Source organism: Tenebrio molitor, chromosome 5 (genome assembly GCF_963966145.1).
Source record: "Tenebrio molitor chromosome 5, icTenMoli1.1, whole genome shotgun sequence".
Classification (NCBI taxonomy): domain Eukaryota; kingdom Metazoa; phylum Arthropoda; class Insecta; order Coleoptera; family Tenebrionidae; genus Tenebrio; species Tenebrio molitor.
The window spans coordinates 6,141,431-6,162,595 of NC_091050.1; the positions used below are offsets into that span (position 1 = coordinate 6,141,431).

Genomic DNA, 21,165 nt, shown 5'->3' on the forward strand with positions numbered 1-21,165 from the left:
ACAATTCCGTGGAATATATGCAACGATCTTATACAGTTAACACTGTAGAATAAACAGTTTTAAATTGTCCGCAACACGCTTTCATTATGTAAATACATTTAAGGCAGTTAAAAAAATTGTTAATCAAACTTTTTCTAATCAAATTCTTTAAATACATTATGCATCATATTTTTTTGCTATACAGTATAACTTTGTCTTTTTCTTTCTTTCACGTTAATTGCTGATTAGTGCTCTTCATTCAACTAAATATTTGGTCACAAGTTTTTAAAAACAGAATTACCTCAACAATACATACATATAGCTCGTTGTGGAAAGAAGTGTGTAGTTAGGATGCAAAAAAAAAAGGGAGGAAAGTACGATTTAAATAAAATACGCATAGAAATTATACTTTTATTTATATATATAGATATATTTCAAAACTCCAATAATGTACAAAAAATATCTGTGTAATTAAATAATGTTTTTGTCTGTCAATTTGTTCATTTCTTTTAATTTAGTGGCGGGGTGTAATTGACAATAATCAAGTATGAATGCTATTATTACTAATAAGGTCTAGGAACGTTCCTAGCAACAGTAACATGGCTTGGTTGCCTATCACAATGTCCAACAAAACGAGCTCTCCAAATAACGTATTTTAAATTATGTATAAAATATTAACAGTTACTATTTGTTATTATTTTAAAATCCATTTTATCTTTTTTTATGTTTTTTGGTAATGCGTAGCTTGAACACTCACTGAAAGGAAGACAACACTAAACACATCCAAAATAATAATTGATAACAGGGTGGTGCCGCAGCTTTCGCACAGCCGCCGCATTAATTACGTAATCATAATCAAAATTTAAACAAGTCCAATAATAAAATATAATTATGTATAATTGTTATTTATATATAATATGTATATATAAATATAAACAAAGTCCTCCTATTTATTTACAATTGCACTCAAGCCCTCTGCGCCTTCCCTCGCTCCGCACTACCCTAACGAAACGAACAAGCAACGTAGTAATGCACTTGATACAGCTAACCTGTCTAAATTACAGCCTGCGGTACAGAACCGATGAGGTACCTAGTAGTATATATCTCTATTATGTACACGCGGTGGTCACTCGGACAGCAGCTTCTGCAGTAGCGACGACTTGGTACTGTGATCACCTGGCCGCGCCTCCTCCATAGAACTCTGCAATAATTTCTAATAAGTTTTTTTATATCTTACGGAAAATTGAGGGACGTACGCACAAAAATTCGATACATTTAGCGAACTACAACGACAAAACAGTTTTACTTCTCGGTTATATTTAAAAGTAGTGTAAAGTGTATGTCGAATGATTAAGCGGTTGGCACAATTATTTTTTCACGTTACAGAACACTGTCGGTTGGCCAAACGTATTTCGTTTTGCTGTACGTTCGCATAAAGAGGACGCTGTTCGACATGCAAGCAGTTAGTAACAGAGCAAGCGGGACAAGCGTGTAAAAGGAAAGGTTTGTGGCTTGCTTGGCTTACCCTGGAGGTCGCTGGCTGCGGAGACATTGCCATATCTGAACCCATCGTACCCCAAAGTTTCGGGCTATCACTCGCACCTGCACGCAACAATGATGTCATTGTACGCACTCCCTGCAGGAGCACCCTTGCCGCTTTGTTTCTTTGGGAACTTTTTATAAAAATTACATTCAAGGCGGCGTGGGTGCCCTCTGCCCCTTATATATGTTTAGTAAGTACAAAAACACACATGGAGGGGGAGTATAATACAGGGAAATGGTATGTCACAAAGATCACATGTCACGTGTAGAGATGTATGCGAGAACACCACCTCCCTGTGTACCAAATACAAGGATGTTAAACGTCCTCGATACAATGTCATAAAACATAAAAATGAGTGCCAGTCAAATATAAAAATTACAGTTAATGGCAAATATTAATTTCTTTGGACAACTAAAACGCGCCTAAATTGGACTTTTATTGAACGTTCACGCAGTGATGATAAAAATCTGCACTGATGTCACATAGCAATTATTATTTAATGTGGAATGAAAATATGGTTTCATTGTTTGTAGATAATTTCTATTATCAAATATTTTTTGTACCAGAATCACTATTTGAAAGTTTTCTGCATCGCAAAAATCACTTTGTAATACGTTCATAAAACGATGATACTAAAAAATTAGTCGTTACGAAAACTCTCCGTACAACACTTTTCTCTACTTTATCCTTTGAACTTACAAAAAAAAAAAAAAACCAATACGAGCATCGGTGATTTTTGCGAATGCACAAGTAACTTCGAGAAATAGTATTATTTCCATGCAAATATGCTGTAAAATTAAGTATTTCTGCTGAACTATGCAACTTGTCTTAATCTTCCAGTAAAACGTCTCCTGATTTATCGTATCTAGTAAAATTAATAAAATAACCTACGTTATTAATTGAATCTAAACTACACCAACATATTTACTTTGTCAAAGATTTTTTTTACTACAAAATTAGTTTTAGCACATGCAACAACAGTAATTGGTTAAGTAAATCCATTACATACATACTTGATATGTAATCTACTGCACTATCACAACGAAAACTACGTAACACCCCTTATTTTCTTAATTAGAAAAACAATGTTGCATGCATCGATTAGTTGTTTGAAAGTGAAAACAAAAGGAGGTGAATTTGTTTTCGTTATCATACGTTCTTCTAAAAAATATGTCGAAATATGAGGAGCCTCAATAGTGTGTGTACAGAATTTCACTTGGCAATTTCTTTATTTCTAAAATAATGTATTTTTTGCACCAAACCTCTTGGCAAACACTAAAAGAGAATATTTATTTTCATCTTAGGAATAAAAAAAAAAAAACAAAACATAACACACTTTGGGACACCTACTTATTGTTAAAAGTATCTACAAAGAGAAAAGGGAAGTTATGAATGTGTGACGCAATTGTGTATATTTGGTTACGTTATTATTTATATAATTAGAAATGAAAATGAATAAAATTACTAATATTTTACGCCGGTCAATGAAAAGAGAAAAGCAAATTCCAAAGACTAGAGCGAAAACTTTATATTCTAATAGCATGTTAATGATGTGTAAATAATAAATCAGTTGTATCTTTTTTTTCAGAATTCATTTGAAACATCCTAAATTACTTTTTGTGTTCGAATTCGATTTTCGGATTACGTGAGATGGCCAAGCTTAGTTTTGTATTTTATTATGTATTTACAATTAATAGGCACTACTGAATGGGCGTTAGTAAGAAAGCCAAGTTGAATTTACACGTACACAATAAAGTCTCACTAAAGATAATGTACAAAAAATATCTGATAATATTTACTCTAAATAAGGTAATGCATGCCCAACTGATAGACCAACTTACCAGTCGTGGGCAGTTCGAACGTAAGTCCTAAGGCTTCGAGATCAACTTGTGGCTGGTTGAGTAACTGAGACTGGGTCCTGTTTGGAGCAGTCTGGGCTTGCCCAGTTCTGGCACCGACCACCGCACGTAACTCTTGCCGGACGAATTCCGATGTGGGGCCACCTCCGGACACACCTAACACGATAAGCCATTTCATTTCGGGTCGCCCAACTAAAGCACGACTCCACAGTGTTATCATTAACAATTATTCGTGGTTGATTAAAAAAAACGAGCATTCACGTTTCAACTTCGAGTATTTCATTTATTGATCAAAACAGTGAAAATTTTCAAATCAACAATATAAGTCTAAAAAATAACAGTGTGGAGATGTAATCAGAAACATCATAAATGATAATAAAACGTGCTAACGTGCATGACATCCAGTGACTACAATTTCCACTCAGGAAATGACAAACAAAATTAACCGGAACTTATCGTTAAAAAATTCTTAATCGGTAGGATAATTGTACAATCAACAATAGTTCATCGGTTTGTTATCCTTTTTTACAACTGGGCGATGTAACAACCAAAAGATGTTTCAAATGAGAAGCCATCTACAAAGATTAAAAATGTCATGCTCATTGCAAACCTTATTCAACTACACATTCTATTGCCAAAGTGATGATCGACAATATTAAAACACAAAAAGCGACTTAATTCAACAACGGCACTTTCCAAAAAGTGACATAAAAAATAAACAAATAAAAACATAAAAAGCACATAGAACACACATTAAAAGCAACATAAAAAACAGCACAGCATGGAAAAACAACACATATCAATGAAGTCATGGCGATACATATGAGGTAATCAAGGTAAACAGGGATAACGGTAAAGGACGATATTACCCCAGTGGAATTTTAGCACAGCCATGAGGCGAGCACATGTAAATGTAATGAGTGTTAGACACAGGGCGATGTGCCGATGAGTGCTTGTGAAATGACCGATAAATCTCCAGAACTGTGTGCTCTTGACGGAATCCCGAGCCCTTCTTTATGTGCAGATTTCAAAACAAAAAGACGGCAAAAACGAAGGGGGTCAATTTCTGTTGGAGGTCCGGTTCTAGAGATTTGCTGTGGAGGTGTTGAGAGTGCCCCTATTATGCCGCCGACAACTTACCGGCTTGAAGGTGTTGGGGCGCTCGACCCCTGTCTGCGCCATTGTAGGCTAACTGTAAACCCGTCTGATCATAACAGTACTGGGAGGAGTCTTGTTGGTACATCATGGGGTGTTGGTGAGGGTTGGGAGGAATTGGGGGATAGGGATGTGGGTGGTGTTCCCTGCCGTATGGCCGGGGGGATCCCAGGCCACCTGCAACACACACGCCACCCTCTCAGATCTGGCTATGCCACCTGTTTCTAATACAATCCTACTAATTTAAAGACCGTCGCGTCCGGACGCTCAACGATCGCCCCTCTGATACTCACCAGAACCATTCCTTCAATGAAAGATTGATAAACAATGTTCTCTCATTGAAAGACTAAACTAGAAGTCTACCATGCAATATAACCACTGCATGATCTAAAACTCTCTACAAATGCATGGGTAGCAAATTCAAACCATGCTCAATACGGTCCCAAAATATCAAATAAAAAACTTAAAAGTATAAATCTCAATAAACTTTGCAGTGAATTTGCAATAAAAAATTATCGATACTCTCTAAATCTAATACAAGTCATGAAAAACCAAACTGTGAAGAAATCACACACTCATCACGTTAAGTAGTTAAAACTGTGGTTTTCGGTGAAATTCAATTTTAGCAAGTGGTAACTGACACATACCTGGCAACTGGGTTGTGGCAGTGGGCACGCTGTTAGCGCGCTGTAGCCTCAGGTACTGATTTTGGGTAAAGGCGGCAGAGTTCGGGGACGTCGGTGGGGGGAAAGAGTCCTGCGGGTACGGTGAATGCCGCGATGTCACCGTTCCCGGACTGCTGAGAGACCTCTGTTGTTGCTGCTGTTGTTGTTGTTGAGCCTGTTGCTGCTGGTTGGGCGCTCTCTGAAAATTTCGACCGTTAGGTCCTCCTGATACATAGTTGCCCTACGATATAAATGTGTGTTAGAGTGTAAAGGTGACTTCATCGATTACACGAAACGTATAATTACAAAACAAAATCCTTTGGGAAAAATTACGACAACAAAACAAAACATATATTACATTTAAACCATTTAACACTGAAATCAGAAATCATCAGATTACATTTATTACATCCACTAACGTTCACGATTATAAAATGTAAAAACAAAAGTAGTTTTTGATTTTTTCAATGTACAAAACACAAATTTCTTTTGTACACTTAGCACATACTTATGAAGATAAAATAAACCTCAGACTGTGTATGTAATTTTTTTTCTTATGTTACATGACCAAAAATGATTGTTTACATGTTATATTATTAGATGGTGTCTCAGTTGTTTTCTATTCGTAATATGTTTAATACATACTATGTTACTATAGTTCATTATACTGCAGTTCATGCTACATAAATATGTGGTACTAGTAACGCACAAGTTAAAAAAAAATACTGACCGTGAGCTGCGCGTTAAGCATGGGATTCTGAAGACTAAGTCTGGCTTGGGACTGTTGCCAGTTCTGTCCTTGCGCGTTTCCCTGCGGGTACGCTTGCCTCAATGACATCTGCTGATTAAATTGTGGCGACAATCTAGCTCCTGCTTGTTGATAATTTGCAGCTGAAGTCTGCGGAAAGCCCGCCTGTTGTCCAATAGGCGACACCAGTTGAGAATGTGGCGAATATGGCTGTTGATTATTGATTCTCTGATTTTGCTGATTCAATTGGCCCCCATAATTTGGAGACAGTTGCGACTCCGGTAAACTAGCCGATCGCTGTAAGGATACATTGGGTGCTACTGTATTTAGGAGGCTGTCAATGTTCTGCAAGCCCGGATTTTCAGCTGCTGTAGCATTGGACGGAATTAATAGTTCCTGCTGCTGCTGTTGCTGAAGAAGACGACGTCGTTCTTCTTGCTGTTTACGTTGTTGTATTAGCAATTGTTGAGCGTTAGAGATTGCGCCACTGGAAACCGCAAACTGAGGCACTCCTGGTCTGACCGGTATCCGCTGCTTGGACATGAATCCCGTCTGGTGGTAGTTCGGAGGCGGAAACGGTCGCATTTGGTTGTTCTGGCTTGTCATCTATGATACAAACGAAAAATATACATCAGTTCAAATCTGACCACCCAAAAATGCACTTACTGTAGTCGGAGTATACGCCGGTGGAGTTCCCGCCAAAGAAATCGTCGGGGACGAAGGACTTTTTACGGAGGATTCAATTTGCATAAGAGACTTTTGTATGATGTTAATTGCCATTGTTTCGCTCATATCATTTTGGAAATTGTTTGCTTGTTGGCCTTCGCCGTGCGAATAAGCCCTTCCGACTTCGTCCGGAACGATGTCCATAACTTGATCCAAAATATCCGACAACAGAGGATCGTTCGAATGCACATTATTATTGTCACCCCACACAGGGGTGTCTATATTTCCGTCCGTGCTCGAGGTGGCAGGTGAGGTGTAGGAACCGGAATCTGCTTGACCTATTTGTCGATTATCCGTCGTTCGTTGATGATGAATGTTATTCGAATGCGTCAACATTGCATTGAGGTAGTTGGTGCTTGGTTGTCGGCCGCCCATTCGCGACATGTTGTCCGGAATTGTATTCTTAACAACAGTCCGCTGTTGCGTCACAGAGGTAGTAGATCGAGTAGGCATGGACTTGGTTATCTTAGCTGCTTCGGCTGGTGTGATCCGGGGTAGTATTTCTTGCGGTGTCGCCGACAAAATGCTTGAGGGAATATGAGGGATAGGTTGGTTACTCGGTTGCTTCGCCAACAGGGACGCCAACATCTTGTTTCTTTCGCATAACTTGCTTCCTGTCGACACTCCCGTCGATGAAACCTGCGAAATATTTAAAACTATACCTATAACGCCACCAAATACTGCAATAAATAGCTGTAAGCAGTTTTGTTTAATTTTATGACGCATCTGAAAATGAATTTCAAAACTAAAAAAAATATTCCAAATATGAATAAAAAATATCTATTCAACGAGTAGATAATCAGTTTCATAGAATACAGTACAATGATCTCAATGTTGAAATTTTCATTAACCGTCTATTACAACAAACGGATAAAAATACGTGCACATTGAAAGGTGTGACTTGGTAATAAAATCATATTCATCATTCCGTCGTGTCCACACCAGCTGCTCGCAAGTTTAATGCAATTTTTTGTTTTCTTCTTGGGAACTCCATTTTTGTTAAGCATGACATTTAATCACTGATCAAACAAGTAATCGTTATCATTTAATTTATCCTTGCTCAATTGTAAATAATGTCTAATCACATTTTTGGTGTAATTCTGAATCTCGACGTATTGTCTTAAAACGTACCAAGTATACAGTTAAAATTACTATTCTTAGTTAGTTCTTGTTGTGTTACTAAACCGATTAGAAAGGACATTTTCTTGATGTTCTCAAACATTTAAAATGTGGATTAATATGTTTTTGTAAATTTAAAAATATAAAGAGGACTGTAACATGAAAATTTAACGAGTAATTTAAAAGTAATCCATCAAGGGTTCTCGAGTGCATAAACTTACAACAGCGGAATTACTTTTAGGGAAATCTTTCTTAATTCTTGAACGGGAACACGAACTCTATTAAAAAGAAAAAGTACCTGAGATCCGTCGGCTGTCCTTTTGTTCGCAGCAGGGTCGTCCCTGTCGTCACTGGGTCTTTTCCTACCTCTTCCTGGCTCCCCGTTTGGAGGTGACGGCGAACTGGTGATCGGGAAGCCCAAACTACGTAACAACGAATCATCGTGCGATTGAACGTCGTTTTTCTTTTCGTCTTCGTTTTCGCGATTTTCGGTTTTGAGCAGCTGATGAAGCAACTCGCTTTTCTTCCTTACGCCGGCTCTCGCTTCGAGATTATCGTCGTCATCGCTTCTCTCATTCAGCAACTGTATAAACAATTAAAGAAACAAATAAATGACAACAATAAATCTACGAGTCTCATCTGGTGCAACAACGCAAAAGCCTATATTTATTCAGATGTCCGGTAAATCGCATGGTACAATTTTTGAAAAAACAATTGATAGCGCAGGTAAGGTAACCTCATAGAACAGTTTCGTCGGTTTTTATTTAATGAAAAAATAATAATAAAAATCCTTACACTACGCACGCTTATCATCATCGACTGGTTAATATTAACATCACTCAAGCACAACACACACACACATCTCTCTAACAAAAATTTACTGAACAACAATAAGCTCTCGTTTCACCGAAACGTCTTGCTGCTTGCCTGTCTGTTGGGTAAATGCTTTATCACATTGAGGAACTGCCAACTGAGAAAAAGCATATCTGATAATATTTTGTACTTTAGTAGGTACATAAAATGAAACGAATACTGTGCGTGCGAGAAAGATGGGAGAGACAACGACAAAGCACCAGATATTCAATATTGTACATGTTGTAACAGTATTTGTTGATTGCCGAGGATTTTACAATGGCAGGCATAATAGGGCCGCACAGGAGCAGGTAAAGAAGTCCCTTACCAACTCCAAACTTTTGCTAGAATTTCACGAACTTACTGGTTTTACATCCACCAAGAAGCGTTCAGTGACTGACATCAAACATTCGTAATTTCTTTAAAAGCATTTGTGAAGGCATACATACCACATAATAAACTTTGATCAAATTCGCTAAGGAAAATAAAAATATAATCCAAAGCTCCACACTAAAACTTGAATAGCCCAAACAGATTTTATTTCATGAGAAATCTACTTAATTTGCTTAATCACAATAACAATAAAATTATTTAAAAGAAATTTATGAAAATTGTCAGGTGTAGCCACATATTTTGGCGCAAGATGCAGCTAAAAGGTATTTCGTTTTGAAATATCTGTTATCAAAATGATGTAGTGTTATGTAATCTGGGTCATCAGTGAATCAACTACCGGAAACCAATGCTTCACTCTTGTTTAATCACTTTTTAATCATGCAAAAAAACTTCTAATTTTCTACATCCATATGTACATATTTAAAACCAAAAAGTTAAGAAGCTCTGACAATTGTGTCATAGCTTCTTAACTTTTTGAAAATTTATTGAAAATTTCTTACATCTACAAACTGGTTTGAGAGATGCTAAAATTTTGACGACTTATGCATCGTTTTATTATCTAGGTATTCTAGGTATGTATTTGGAAATAATACTGAAAAATATTCACGTTGTCAGTAATTACCGCCTGGATCCGTGCTTTTGAAAGGTCACACAGGTTTAAAGCGGTGCACACGAGTTCCCGTCAGCATAATATTTTATACCTGGCCTTGGACATAGGCCCTTTAATCCTGCACACGAATTCCCGTCAAGGCAAAAATGCACCACAAATTCTAGACTCGAATTCCCGTCAGAAAAAAATCTTGGTTATTGAAAGCACTGTTACGAAAGTAAGATTCAATGATGAATCTTCTATGTTCTGAAGTAAAAACCATTTTTGCGTTAAAATTTGGTTAATAGTGACAGTTGTTTGACGTTTATTAGCTGACTTAGCACAGATACGAAAAATCTGACACTGTCAAAATCACAGCCGCCCCTTATCTATGTACATATATAATTGTTGATCACAGGGTATTTGTAACTTTTTAAAATTTTAAACATTTTTTTTTTGGTCCACGTAATGGTAAACAACAATGGTACCTGGCAACGGCTAGAGGGGTAGGTAAGTAAGGGATTGAAGCGCTCTTTTACCCTTGACGGGAACTCGAGTTATGGATTATATCAGTTGATAATTACCTGACGGGAATTCTTGCATTACTTTATGACAAGAAATAAGTCAGACGGGAATTCGAGTGCGCCCGTTTAAAGTACCAATTAAAGTTCTAAATAAAAATATTCTAATATGTCCAGACTTTACAAAATTCCATAAACTGGACACAAAGAAAGTTCATTTAGTTTATTTCTGCTTAAAGCAACTATTCCAGACACTAGAAATGAAAAAAAGAGTTCAATTTGATAATGCATAATGAGTTTCGAAACTATTTAAATAAACTGAATTAATTTGTAAATAAAAAAATAATTAAGAACGTGTCCTTCCGATTTAATTTAATTTAGTAATGAATAAGAACACTCCATGCGTATCTCATCATGTCTGGACTTTTTAATTAGATAAATACAACAGTAACAACCGTAAAATTTAATAATAAAATTATAATTAATTGTTAATTTCTTGGAATTGAAAAAGGCAGAGATGTTTGATCATATAAAATACTTAAGACATTTTTGTGGCATCAATGATATTGCTTTCACCATCAAATTTATAAAATTTAATATGTACCTATGTAACGGTGTATGTATTCCGATATCTAATAAATGTGTTGATTTGTATGTATTTTTGTAGTGATGATTTTTCAATCAAGTTATTGAGTAACTATGTATACCGGGTGTAACGAAAACCTAAAATTCATACCCGCTCATGTGTTTACACATCCATTGATGACGAAGCACGAAAAAAAAATTTACTCAATTAAAATACTCGAATGAAAGACAGTAAAAACTGTTAGTATTAGAACAGCGATCGTTCTTTCTTGAAAAAACTGTAAAGTCTTTATCGCACAAAAACATTTTCATTCACTCTTTCGTTTCAATCGATGATTATCCCATGAGCGAAGTGTCAAATTAGGGGTTAGAAAAATATAAAAAAAATATTCGATTAAAAAAGATCAATATGTAAAAAATGTTTACTCGTATCTAAAGAGTTCTATTGGTGATTAAATTTATTACGTGGACTTCCATAATACCCGGTATACAACACCTATGTACTTACAGGCAAATATACCAAACACTTAATTTTTAGAGAATGATCATTATGATCTGAATCTTTCTATTTAATTATTTTTGAGTATGTATATTAATTCTAATAATTCTGATTGCTTTAAATACGATTTCCCAGTTCAAAAAATAAGAAAATTATATAAAACTACGAACCAGTTGTAAATTGTTTCAAATCATATCTGATATTTCTTGTCGTATTCTACTGATAAATCTTTTTATCTTCTATTTAAGTTTGGTAGTCTAAACTATAACTGATGAGGATGACAATTAAAAATTTGAAGAATTTAAATTATTGACAATATAAAATAAATAACAAAATAATAGTTATTTAATAAACTAGTTTGTTAATGAAGGCTATTAATAATCGAAACTGTTTAAAGCACGAACGAGTGTAGCGCGTGAGTGCCTTTAATAGTTGGGATTATTAATCGCCAATTAACAAACGAGTTGATTACAAAATTTTTTCGTTGACCGCAAACTTTTTTTTGTGACAAAATTTCAAATTAAAGCCAAATCAAAACCAATTTCATCTTTTTCGATAAAGATGAGACCTTATAAAATACCTTCATCCTTTTTTTGTTCTCAGTGTAGGCCATTTTAAAATTTTTGAACACTTTCTCTTCACTTTTCTACAAAGAGTGTCAGAAGACGTCAACTCATTCGCAATTTCACGTAAAAACCACGGTTGTTAAGAAAACCTAGTTACCTTTGAAAAATATGACATGCGAATTATAACCAAAAAGGTCGGCTTTTGAAAAAGTGAATTCGTAATTGTGCAGTTATGGAGCTATAAAATATAGAAAACTCTGCTGCACTACCTACTGCAGTGTTGGTAAGTGCATGTTCGAGGTTGTTTATACATCAAAATATCATCAAAACGTCAAAATCGCAAAAATCGTTGATTAATGAAAAATAGTGTATTAATGCGGTCCATTAATACACTATCTTTTAGAAAAAAATTAAATAACTTGAGAGTAACATGTGAATGTTTACCCAAAAATAAAAATTTGTCCTCAGCTGTATTAAATTTATCTACATCTTTTAAATATTTCAACAATTGTCAACCTTCTAACGAAGGTTACGTTAGACGTTTATTTAATGTGCACCTATTTACTTCATATTCCCCAGTTAGAGTATAATAAAAGTTCTTCTAATGCATAAATAAGGATAACTTAAACTTTATTTCGCAGAGAAAGTGATAGGAGTATTAAATAAAACAATGTGTCTAGTATTTCGACGGTGAGATTAAATCTGCAACAATGATATGGCTTTATATTCAAAGGTTTTAACGCTGGAAATTAACATGAATAAGTTAATATGCGTACTCTCCAAACTTATGTCCTTGTCTTGTGTGAAGTCAAGAAAATACATGAACTTCTCCACTTCGATGATCCATTAGTGTGTATTGTCTTCTACGACAACATAAGTAACTTCTCAATGCGAGCTTCAATTTCTCACAAATGCAGAAAATAAATTCACCTTCACACAACGTTAATGGATATCCATATACAACAGACAGACAGACGTTTTTACAATTTTCAAATTTGTTTTCAAGTTACTTCTGTATGTTAGCGCTAACTGTATGATCTTAGAATTTTGCTTTAAACGTAGGATTTTAGTACTTTATCAACAAATAGTATTTATTTGAACAAAGCAACACCAATAAGATGGGTTACGCTTTTAGCGATTGTCAAACATCTTTGGCTCCCAAATATGCACTTGTAACGTCTGTATATTTTTAAAGCAATCTATCGATCCATCTACTTCTAGTTAAATAATTCAACGAATAGTAAAAATGCACAATTTGCACAAAGCAATAAAAAAGTCAAACCCAAACAAATGAATAATAGTTATCTCTTTTTTTTTTATAAAACGTGAAAAGTGACCGTACACAATGTAACGTGAAGGTGTTACGCATTATTAGGATTTTATGGCGAACACACACGATCATATTCTATTGGATAACGTACCTGCAGTAACATATTGTTTCCTCCAGCTGTTGAAGTTTTCGGTAACTCTGACGGTCCGGCAACGGGACCTCTGTTAATGAGTCCTCCTCTGGGACTAGCTCTGTTATCGTTACGATTATCATCTTCATCCTGCTGATTCAGCAGACCTTTCAATATTCTATGCTTATTCCTACCGTCCGCATCGTTTGCCGATGAGTCCGCTACATTGGGCGGCTTAGTTAACAAATTTCTTAATCTACCGGAATCGGCCATCATATTTGAGGCTTCATCCAAAACGTTTGCTTTGGTATCTTTTGGTTCTTCGACATTGTAGTTCTGTTCTGGCAACGGACTAAACGGGAAGGTACTAGTGTACGGATTGGGAGCGGCGGGTGTCGACGGACTCGGCTGGGTGACGAATGGAGCGAGCGGGCTCTGAGCCACCGTCGTTGCAGGACTATAGGCAGGATTGCTGGGGGGCCTCGGCGTTGGCGTCGATACGGGAGTCGCACTCTGCCGCGAGTCCGGCCGCGGTTCCGTCCAAGCGGACGGTTCCAGCTCGAACGTCGACGTCGGAAATATGTCGAAAGGAAACTCATTGTCGATGGTGTAGGTGGTGAAAGAAGATGCGTTGCCGGCGTTCATCAATGCGTTCGAAGAAGCAGTCGAACTGTCACTACCAGAACTGACGGGGGCGGTACCGTTACGGGTTCCGTTCACGACGCTGGTCATCAAGGGTCCACCGACGCTACTCGTACCCCCGCCGCCCGGATCTGACGGGCCGATGGCGTCGTATTCACTGGAAAATTGATGAAAATTAAATTCAAAATTTCCACGAACTCTTGCCCGGAGGGATAACGTTCGTTTTGTAAAATTCTCTCAAATTTCGAGTTTTCCCACCAAATTTATGCAATTATTTCAAAATTAAGATAAAAGAATCCGTTTCTCATTTTTTTTAAATTTCGACTGTGGGCGTGTTTTCTAATTGTATTTTAAATATATTCCGTAAAAATTACTGGGTAACTACGATGACGCCTCTGTATAAAAAGCTAATCCAAGCACCAAAAAAATCTGAAGTTTTTCGTATGCGCTTTCTAATAATTACATAAATTACCTTAAGCATGATGTTGTTACCAAATTTGTAAAACACTGTAAATTAAAACCACCGCATCTGACAAAGAACGAAGAATTATCTATGCATTGATTCATCGGCTTATCAATAATAATATTGGTACAGATAACAACACAGAAATCCAAAAGCGATGTAGTTACAAATATACAAAGGATATTTGTGCTAATTAGATATTTACGGATGCGTCATTTTTTTGGTAATCAGTCAAGAATGCGGACAAAATAAATATCGGCTAAATTTATCTAAATACATGGCATTTATGTAAATACAAAAAAGAATACAATTAATCCCAACCAAATAATGTTGAACTTATGCACATTCCGTCAACTTGTATTTCAAGTTGTTACGGAACTATTATTTGAGTTCTCTGTTTACGTTTAGAATATAAACATATCATCGCTAGTTCGATTATAGAGATAAGGAATTGATATCGCAGTATGTTTGTTTTTCTACACAAATAATCTCTTCGGATATTTCATCTGCGACAATTCGTATACAATTACGGCAGAACAATTTTGGTACGTCTTAAGATAATGCTTACGCTATTATGGAGTGAGTGGCCATAATGAAGTCGCCTTCGGTGGTGGTGTGCGGATTAGTCTTGAACAGTTTAGATTTAGTTTGCACTTGCACGTACTTGTCTTGACCAACTTGCAACCTATAAAGGACACTGGTCGACTGTCCCACATTAATCGTATCCCTTAGATGTGAGTCAAGTTTCGGCACTTCCCGCTGGGGCACCAGTTCCTTGAGCGCGCGATCAACAAGGTCCTTGTTAAGAAACTGCGAGTACTGTTGTGACACCCCCGACACATCGACGCCGATGATTTTGCCGGAGGTGTCTAATTTGGTAGTAAACTGTTCAATCCCGGTGGAGCCCTTGTCCCTGTGAGAAATTCTACTAGCCACACACAACAGATACGGTCCGCTCTCGCCGCCCTCGTCTTCGATAACTGTCGCCTGGTTCCTCAACTGGGTACTGGAGATGTGCATTAATTCATAACAACTGACGCGTTGCTGTTTCTCTTCCACGGTTTCGTCCTGATCGTCCGGTTTCACGAGGAACCGTACGCTGAAGGATCTCGATCGGGTTGTCGTCGGTTCGCTACCCCATCCGATGGTCATCGGCATCAAATTAGCGCTGAAACGCGCGTGATCGCCCAGATGTATGATGTTGTATATGCTGTTGCCGTGGATCTCGTCCTTCGTAAATTTGATGAAGTTGGAAACGTTCTCGGTGACGTGCAGGACTTTACCCTCGGCATTCACCACGAAGAGGAAGCCTTCCAGGGCCTCCAGCAAAAGTGGACCGTAGAGTTCGTTGGAGAGGATGTTCGGGCGAGACGACGACACCTCTCCCTGCTGCACGGGATCGCAAGATTGCGACGCGGACTCCCTCTGCTTGATGCTACGGATTTGGTTGACGGTCTCTTGAAGGATAGCGCACTTGTCTGGCTTCACCGACAACGAGCTCATGTCCCCGAAGTTTGCGGAGATTAGCTCAGCCAGCTCTTCTATGTAGATATTCTCTTGCTCACGGCGCCGTTTTTCATTGTTGCATTTATTGCTGCAAGAAGAAAAACTCTTATCACTCATTTTTTAAGACCTCCTCATTTAACTACATTTCGTTTACAAAACTAGAACGTAACTACATACTGTTCTGATTATAACATACAATTATTACTACACGCAAAAAGCTTGGTCAGCATGTTTCAACACTGAAAAAGAAAGATGGTGGGGAACAAAGCGATTATTAAACTATCGAGTTACCAAGGTATGTTTTGGTGAAATCCCAAGTAACAAGAACAACGTAAAGAAATATTTATATACCAAAATTCTTCGGAACCTAGTTATATCATTCAAATCGAGTCACAGAAAACTTCTATATTTTAAAGTTTTTTACCAAAAGTTTATAAATTCTCAACCTTCCATCATGACTTGATTATTTTTCACTAGAATTGCAGGATAGCAACCGAGAAGGAATCTACTTTTTATCTTACACCGAATGCTAATCATTTCATACCGCGGACTAACCGCGATAAACCCAAGAATTCTCGAGGTTACGAGGTTCACGCCATCTTGAAAGCGTTCCTGCAATATAAGCAGAACACCTGTTCACATTTTTCTTACGCTAGCTAGATGTTCCATCATCATCATCATCATCTCTTTATTCGCTTCCCCATTAAAATATGTCGAGGAAGCACGACAATTAATCCGTCAGTTGTTGGAAAATTACTGAAATTTTGTGACTTTATTATTATTTTAACCAAAAACAGAACCGACCAACTAGTAATTAAATTGCATCATGTTGAGTACACACTGCTCGCCAGTCGTATGTATAAAATATCAAGAATAATGACAACATGCAACGTAACCTGACCCACATTTCGTGTATGCATGGGAAATCCAGATATCATTATATACTCCTACTAGGTATAATATTGTTATTGTTGTTAAAGTGTAAGCAACCAACATTATGAAATGACAAACAATTTGGAACGTACACGTGAAGACTAGTCGCATATTCAAACAGTTTCTTAAGGGTTACATCCACTTGAAAGGAATAATAGATAGCACGCCGTGGTGCTGATAAAAGCAAAACTGTATTGCGCTCGTCTATTGTGCAGTTAAGCACTTCCTATCGGTCTCTAGATTCTCAGAAGATGCGGATTACAGTATCTGCTTTGTCAAGACTTCTTTCTACTCCGCACATGCGACATGTATGAAAATAATCTGTCAGCGGAACGATAAGTCTCTTGAGCGACAACGTTTTCTTTCTTTTTTTTTCGTACAGCAAAAACTAATACTGAAACTTACATTTGCGCCTGGGGTTTTGTTTCTGATTTTTTCCTTTTCTTATTGACACCGGTGGCCAAAGCACTCATCTTGGCCCACACCGGGTCCTGTAACTCACACGGACCGAGCCTGAAACAACACAAAAACGATTAAAAACCTCACATCAAAATTATTAACATGACAATTTTCACACATTGTCATCACGTGCAATAGAATAAAATTAACGTATGGTCGAGTAGTATGACAGTAACTCAAATGCAACACGTACATATTTTGGACGTAGAAATGTGCTTTTTATTGGCACTGTCTTCCATTCCATTATATCTGACTAGATATTTAATGTTATCGTAGTTTTGTTGATTCAGCAAAATCTTAAAGAGGCTTAATATAACAATAAGAGATGTTGTAATTTTTAGGTATGCCTACATACTTTGGAATTTTACTTATAAAAAAAAGTACATACAATATTGCTAGGTCTTGTCTTGTCACGGTGCTAAAATTGAGAATACCATCTGGTTGTAGCAAGGTTTTCGATTGTAAATTCTACAAATTACGATCTTTTTTAATTATTACCTGAAAGGAGTAGCCTATTAAAACATTAAAATACAGTAACGGCCTGAATAATGTTCAGTGAACGCAAAAAACAAGTAAATTTAGAATTACGTTATATCAACTGAAATTTTCATATTTGACTTTCATTACATTTTTTTTTTAATTTTACTTATAACATTTTTATTTTAACATTGGTTTGAGTGTATTTGTTAGACGGTTCTAATTTTGGAATTATAAGTACTTAATCAATTAGTCAGTTAATTGCGATAACATGTACAACCTTCAGGTTGAAATGTTAAATGATCATGAAATATTTTTTCCTTTAGGTAAATCTGAAGATTAATCTGGGAAGCAAGCGACCAAGCAGACAACGACGACGTAGATGGTGGGCCGCCGTTCTTGAAAAATAACAATCAATACTCAAGAGTGAAGGCGTCTCGACGTCGGCACGCAACAGGCGCGTGCGCCTGCGTCTCCACCGACGCACTGGAAGAACGCCTACGCATCGCTAGGCCACCTCGGTTGAGGCAGGTCGCGGCTCAACATCACAGCTGAGGCGTAGTCGTAAAATCAAAACGAATTTCACCGCAGAACTAAAATAGAATACCGTCATAAAACGATTTGCATCGTACAATAAATTGCAAAAGGGTGAATCTAATTTTGGTGAAATTGCAACGTGAAACTTTTATTTCTTGTTAGCTGCCAAAATAATTCTAGCGAATTTTATTATAACTACGCCACTTTGTTCATTCAATTTTTGTAATCATTTCGTTCTTAATGCTTGTTACACACCAAAATTTGTCAGCATTATGTACAAAAATGTATGACGTACATCAAGTAAACGTCAGCTTTAAGTAACTACATACATATACAGGTGTTATGGAAAGTCCACGTAATAAATTTAATCACCAATCTCTTTAAAATGAACAATTTTTACGTACATATTTATTTTTTTTAAATCGACACTTCGCTCATGGGATAATCATCAATTGAAACGAAAGAGTGAGTGAAAATATTTTTGTGCGATAAAAACTACAGTTTTTTAGAAGAAAGAACGACCGCTGTTCTAAAAGTTTTTACTGTTTTTCATTGCAGTAATTTAATCGAGTAATTTTTTGTTCGTGCTTCGTTATCAATGGATGTGTAAACACATGAGCGGGTATGAATTTTAGGGTTCAATTTATATTCATTTTTAACTCTACTTTGAAGAATTTGCGGGAAAAATTACAAAGAAAAAAGTTTATTTTAATTGGTAGTTAAATTTATTACGTGGACTTCCACAACACCCAGTATATTGTTTATGTAGGAGAAACTCAGATAAATTGCAAATTGTTAACGAAACGGCAAATACAATGCATCAACAATGTCAGTTGTCATGGTTTTGAATTTTTTCAATGTCTTATCGAGCCTTACCCGGTTTCGTGAATGACCCCTTTGGAATAAATTTAAATTTTCTAGGACGCACTTGGTTGAGAAAAAATGTAACCGTAGCGCTTAATAAGCCGAAACAAAAAATGTATGTCTTGTAGTGATTGTTGATTAATAAAATGAACATAAATCCTGATCACAAATCTGTGCGTTTTGGTATCGCGCGTTCATTTAAATTTATCCTGAAAATTGGCGTTGGAGAGTAGATTGAGAACGCACCACTTGTGTATATAAAAGCCTAAGATTTAAACAGCTGATCCGTGATCGGTTATCCGTATAGTACGTTCACAATTAATTGAGTTTTCAACGCCAACTTTGAGGATAAATTTAAATGAACGCACGATATTATTATGCACATTGAAGAATAGATTCATGCAACAAATAGATATTGAAATACAATTCGTATCTTCAACATTTTTGTGACCTTTTTGAAAATTGAATAGGCAGTCAACTTTTAAGATACATTCGCAATAAAAGTGCCATGCAACCCTGTCAAGAAAATATTGCCACGTCATATTTATGAATCATTAATGTTTGCTAAAAATACATGGATATGAGAACCCACAACTTTCGCTACCCACAAGTCTTTGTCGGGACTAGACGCGATTAAATGTTGTAAATTCATAAATAAAATATAATGTGTAACCTGTTCAAATTGTCTTATTAATCTATAAAAACTGAAATATAAGAAAATATATTTGCAACAAACAAAAGCCGTCCAATTAAAATTTTAATTGGATATAACTCCGAAGTTGGTGTAGAATTGTCAGAATTACTAATTTATATAACCAACCGTGTCTTTTCATTTTTACACATTAATTAAGAAAAGGAAATGAAAAAAAACTTTTTGGATTGGTTGGTACATAACTCGTGAGGAAAAAAAAAGAAAGAAAAAAAAAATCAGATAACTTTATGTTTCAGATAGTCTTACAAAAATTCAAAGTTGAAACCTAACACCCTTACAATTTTACGAGTACATCAATTTTGTTCTACAGTATTTTCATTTCACTTTAAAGGCTCGAGCTACAAAACTGTAACAAGCAAAGGAACACGGGTTGTCTTTCGCATATTTTGATGTTGCATTGTGAAATTATCCCAACAATATCTTAGTTCAAGGGTTATTTTTCTTTAATGGGCAAGTAAGAAATGTAAAACCCCGGTTTTTCCGATAATTGTTCCACGACGAGCGTTGCTAGCAAAATTCAACTTTACTCGTATACTGTTCTATAGTAGCGCACAAAAATGCAAAATTCCCCTTTGTTGATTACATAGTTTTATAACTTGAGCCTTCAGAGTCATACGAAAACGCAATATGTGGTAATACCGAGCGATCCAAAAGTTTTTCTATCAAATGAGCCATGACATTATTATAATTACACCATAAAAGAAAAAAAAGTGAAATTAAAAATATCAAAGGATACGGACAGACTAATAAAACATATTTTTAATTTTCATTTAAATATGCGCCAAATAGGCTGCAGCCCAACGGCATTCGTTTCCATTGTCATTCCTGACCTACTTGATAGAAAGACTTTTGGATCGCACGGTACATACATACAATTCTCGTATTATCAATAGTAATATCCCGAGTGCATGTCAAATTGTCGATAATTTAATTTAAATTAAATTATGAGACAATTTGATATGCACGAGAGGATATTTTGGCAGTACAACATAATTATTTTGGTAAGTACAAATAAACGTAATTCTGTGTTTAAAAATTGGTTTTTCTGTCAATTTTTTTGCGGCCGTTGACGGTCATAACATTTGCACTGTGATTTATTGACGACAGTTTTGCTCTAGTGCAAATTATCGATAATTGTTCTAGTGCAGATTATCGCTGTAATTCGATCGCTATTGGCTAAAAATAAAATATTACAACTTTTTCGAAGGAAATAGTCATTTATATTCTGCTTTAATAAAGCCAGGAATAAAATTTAATTTTAAAATGTTTACTGTAATCATAAAATTGTTAAAGAAACCAAACAATTGATATGATAACGTTAACTTTTACTCTCGCCAAAGTGGAAAGTATGCTGACTATAAAATAAAATTTGG

General features: G+C 36.2%; 1 protein-coding gene across 14 annotated transcripts in view; it reads right to left on the bottom strand.

The window, feature by feature from the left end:
* Positions 1-376: 376 nt before the first annotated feature.
* Positions 377-21,165, bottom strand: part of tai (taiman) — an 87,796-nt gene continuing 67,007 nt past the window's right edge. For 8 of the 14 annotated variants that reach the window (XM_069048418.1, XM_069048425.1, XM_069048421.1 and 5 more), the window contains 11 exons: positions 17,149-17,256; positions 14,873-15,898; positions 13,221-13,998; positions 8,093-8,377; positions 6,616-7,314; positions 5,932-6,555; positions 5,184-5,442; positions 4,522-4,713; positions 3,364-3,537; positions 1,505-1,581; positions 377-1,180 (listed from right to left, as the gene is read on the bottom strand). In XM_069048418.1, the coding sequence (XP_068904519.1) occupies positions 1,106-1,180; positions 1,505-1,581; positions 3,364-3,537; positions 4,522-4,713; positions 5,184-5,442; positions 5,932-6,555; positions 6,616-7,314; positions 8,093-8,377; positions 13,221-13,998; positions 14,873-15,898; positions 17,149-17,256 (4,297 nt within the window). In that variant the 3' untranslated portion in view covers positions 377-1,105. The remainder of the gene's footprint in view (positions 1,181-1,504; positions 1,582-3,363; positions 3,538-4,521; positions 4,714-5,183; positions 5,443-5,931; positions 6,556-6,615; positions 7,315-8,092; positions 8,378-13,220; positions 13,999-14,872; positions 15,899-17,148; positions 17,257-21,165) is intronic. The other 6 variants (XM_069048419.1, XM_069048428.1, XM_069048427.1 and 3 more) reach the window with 6 other exon arrangements.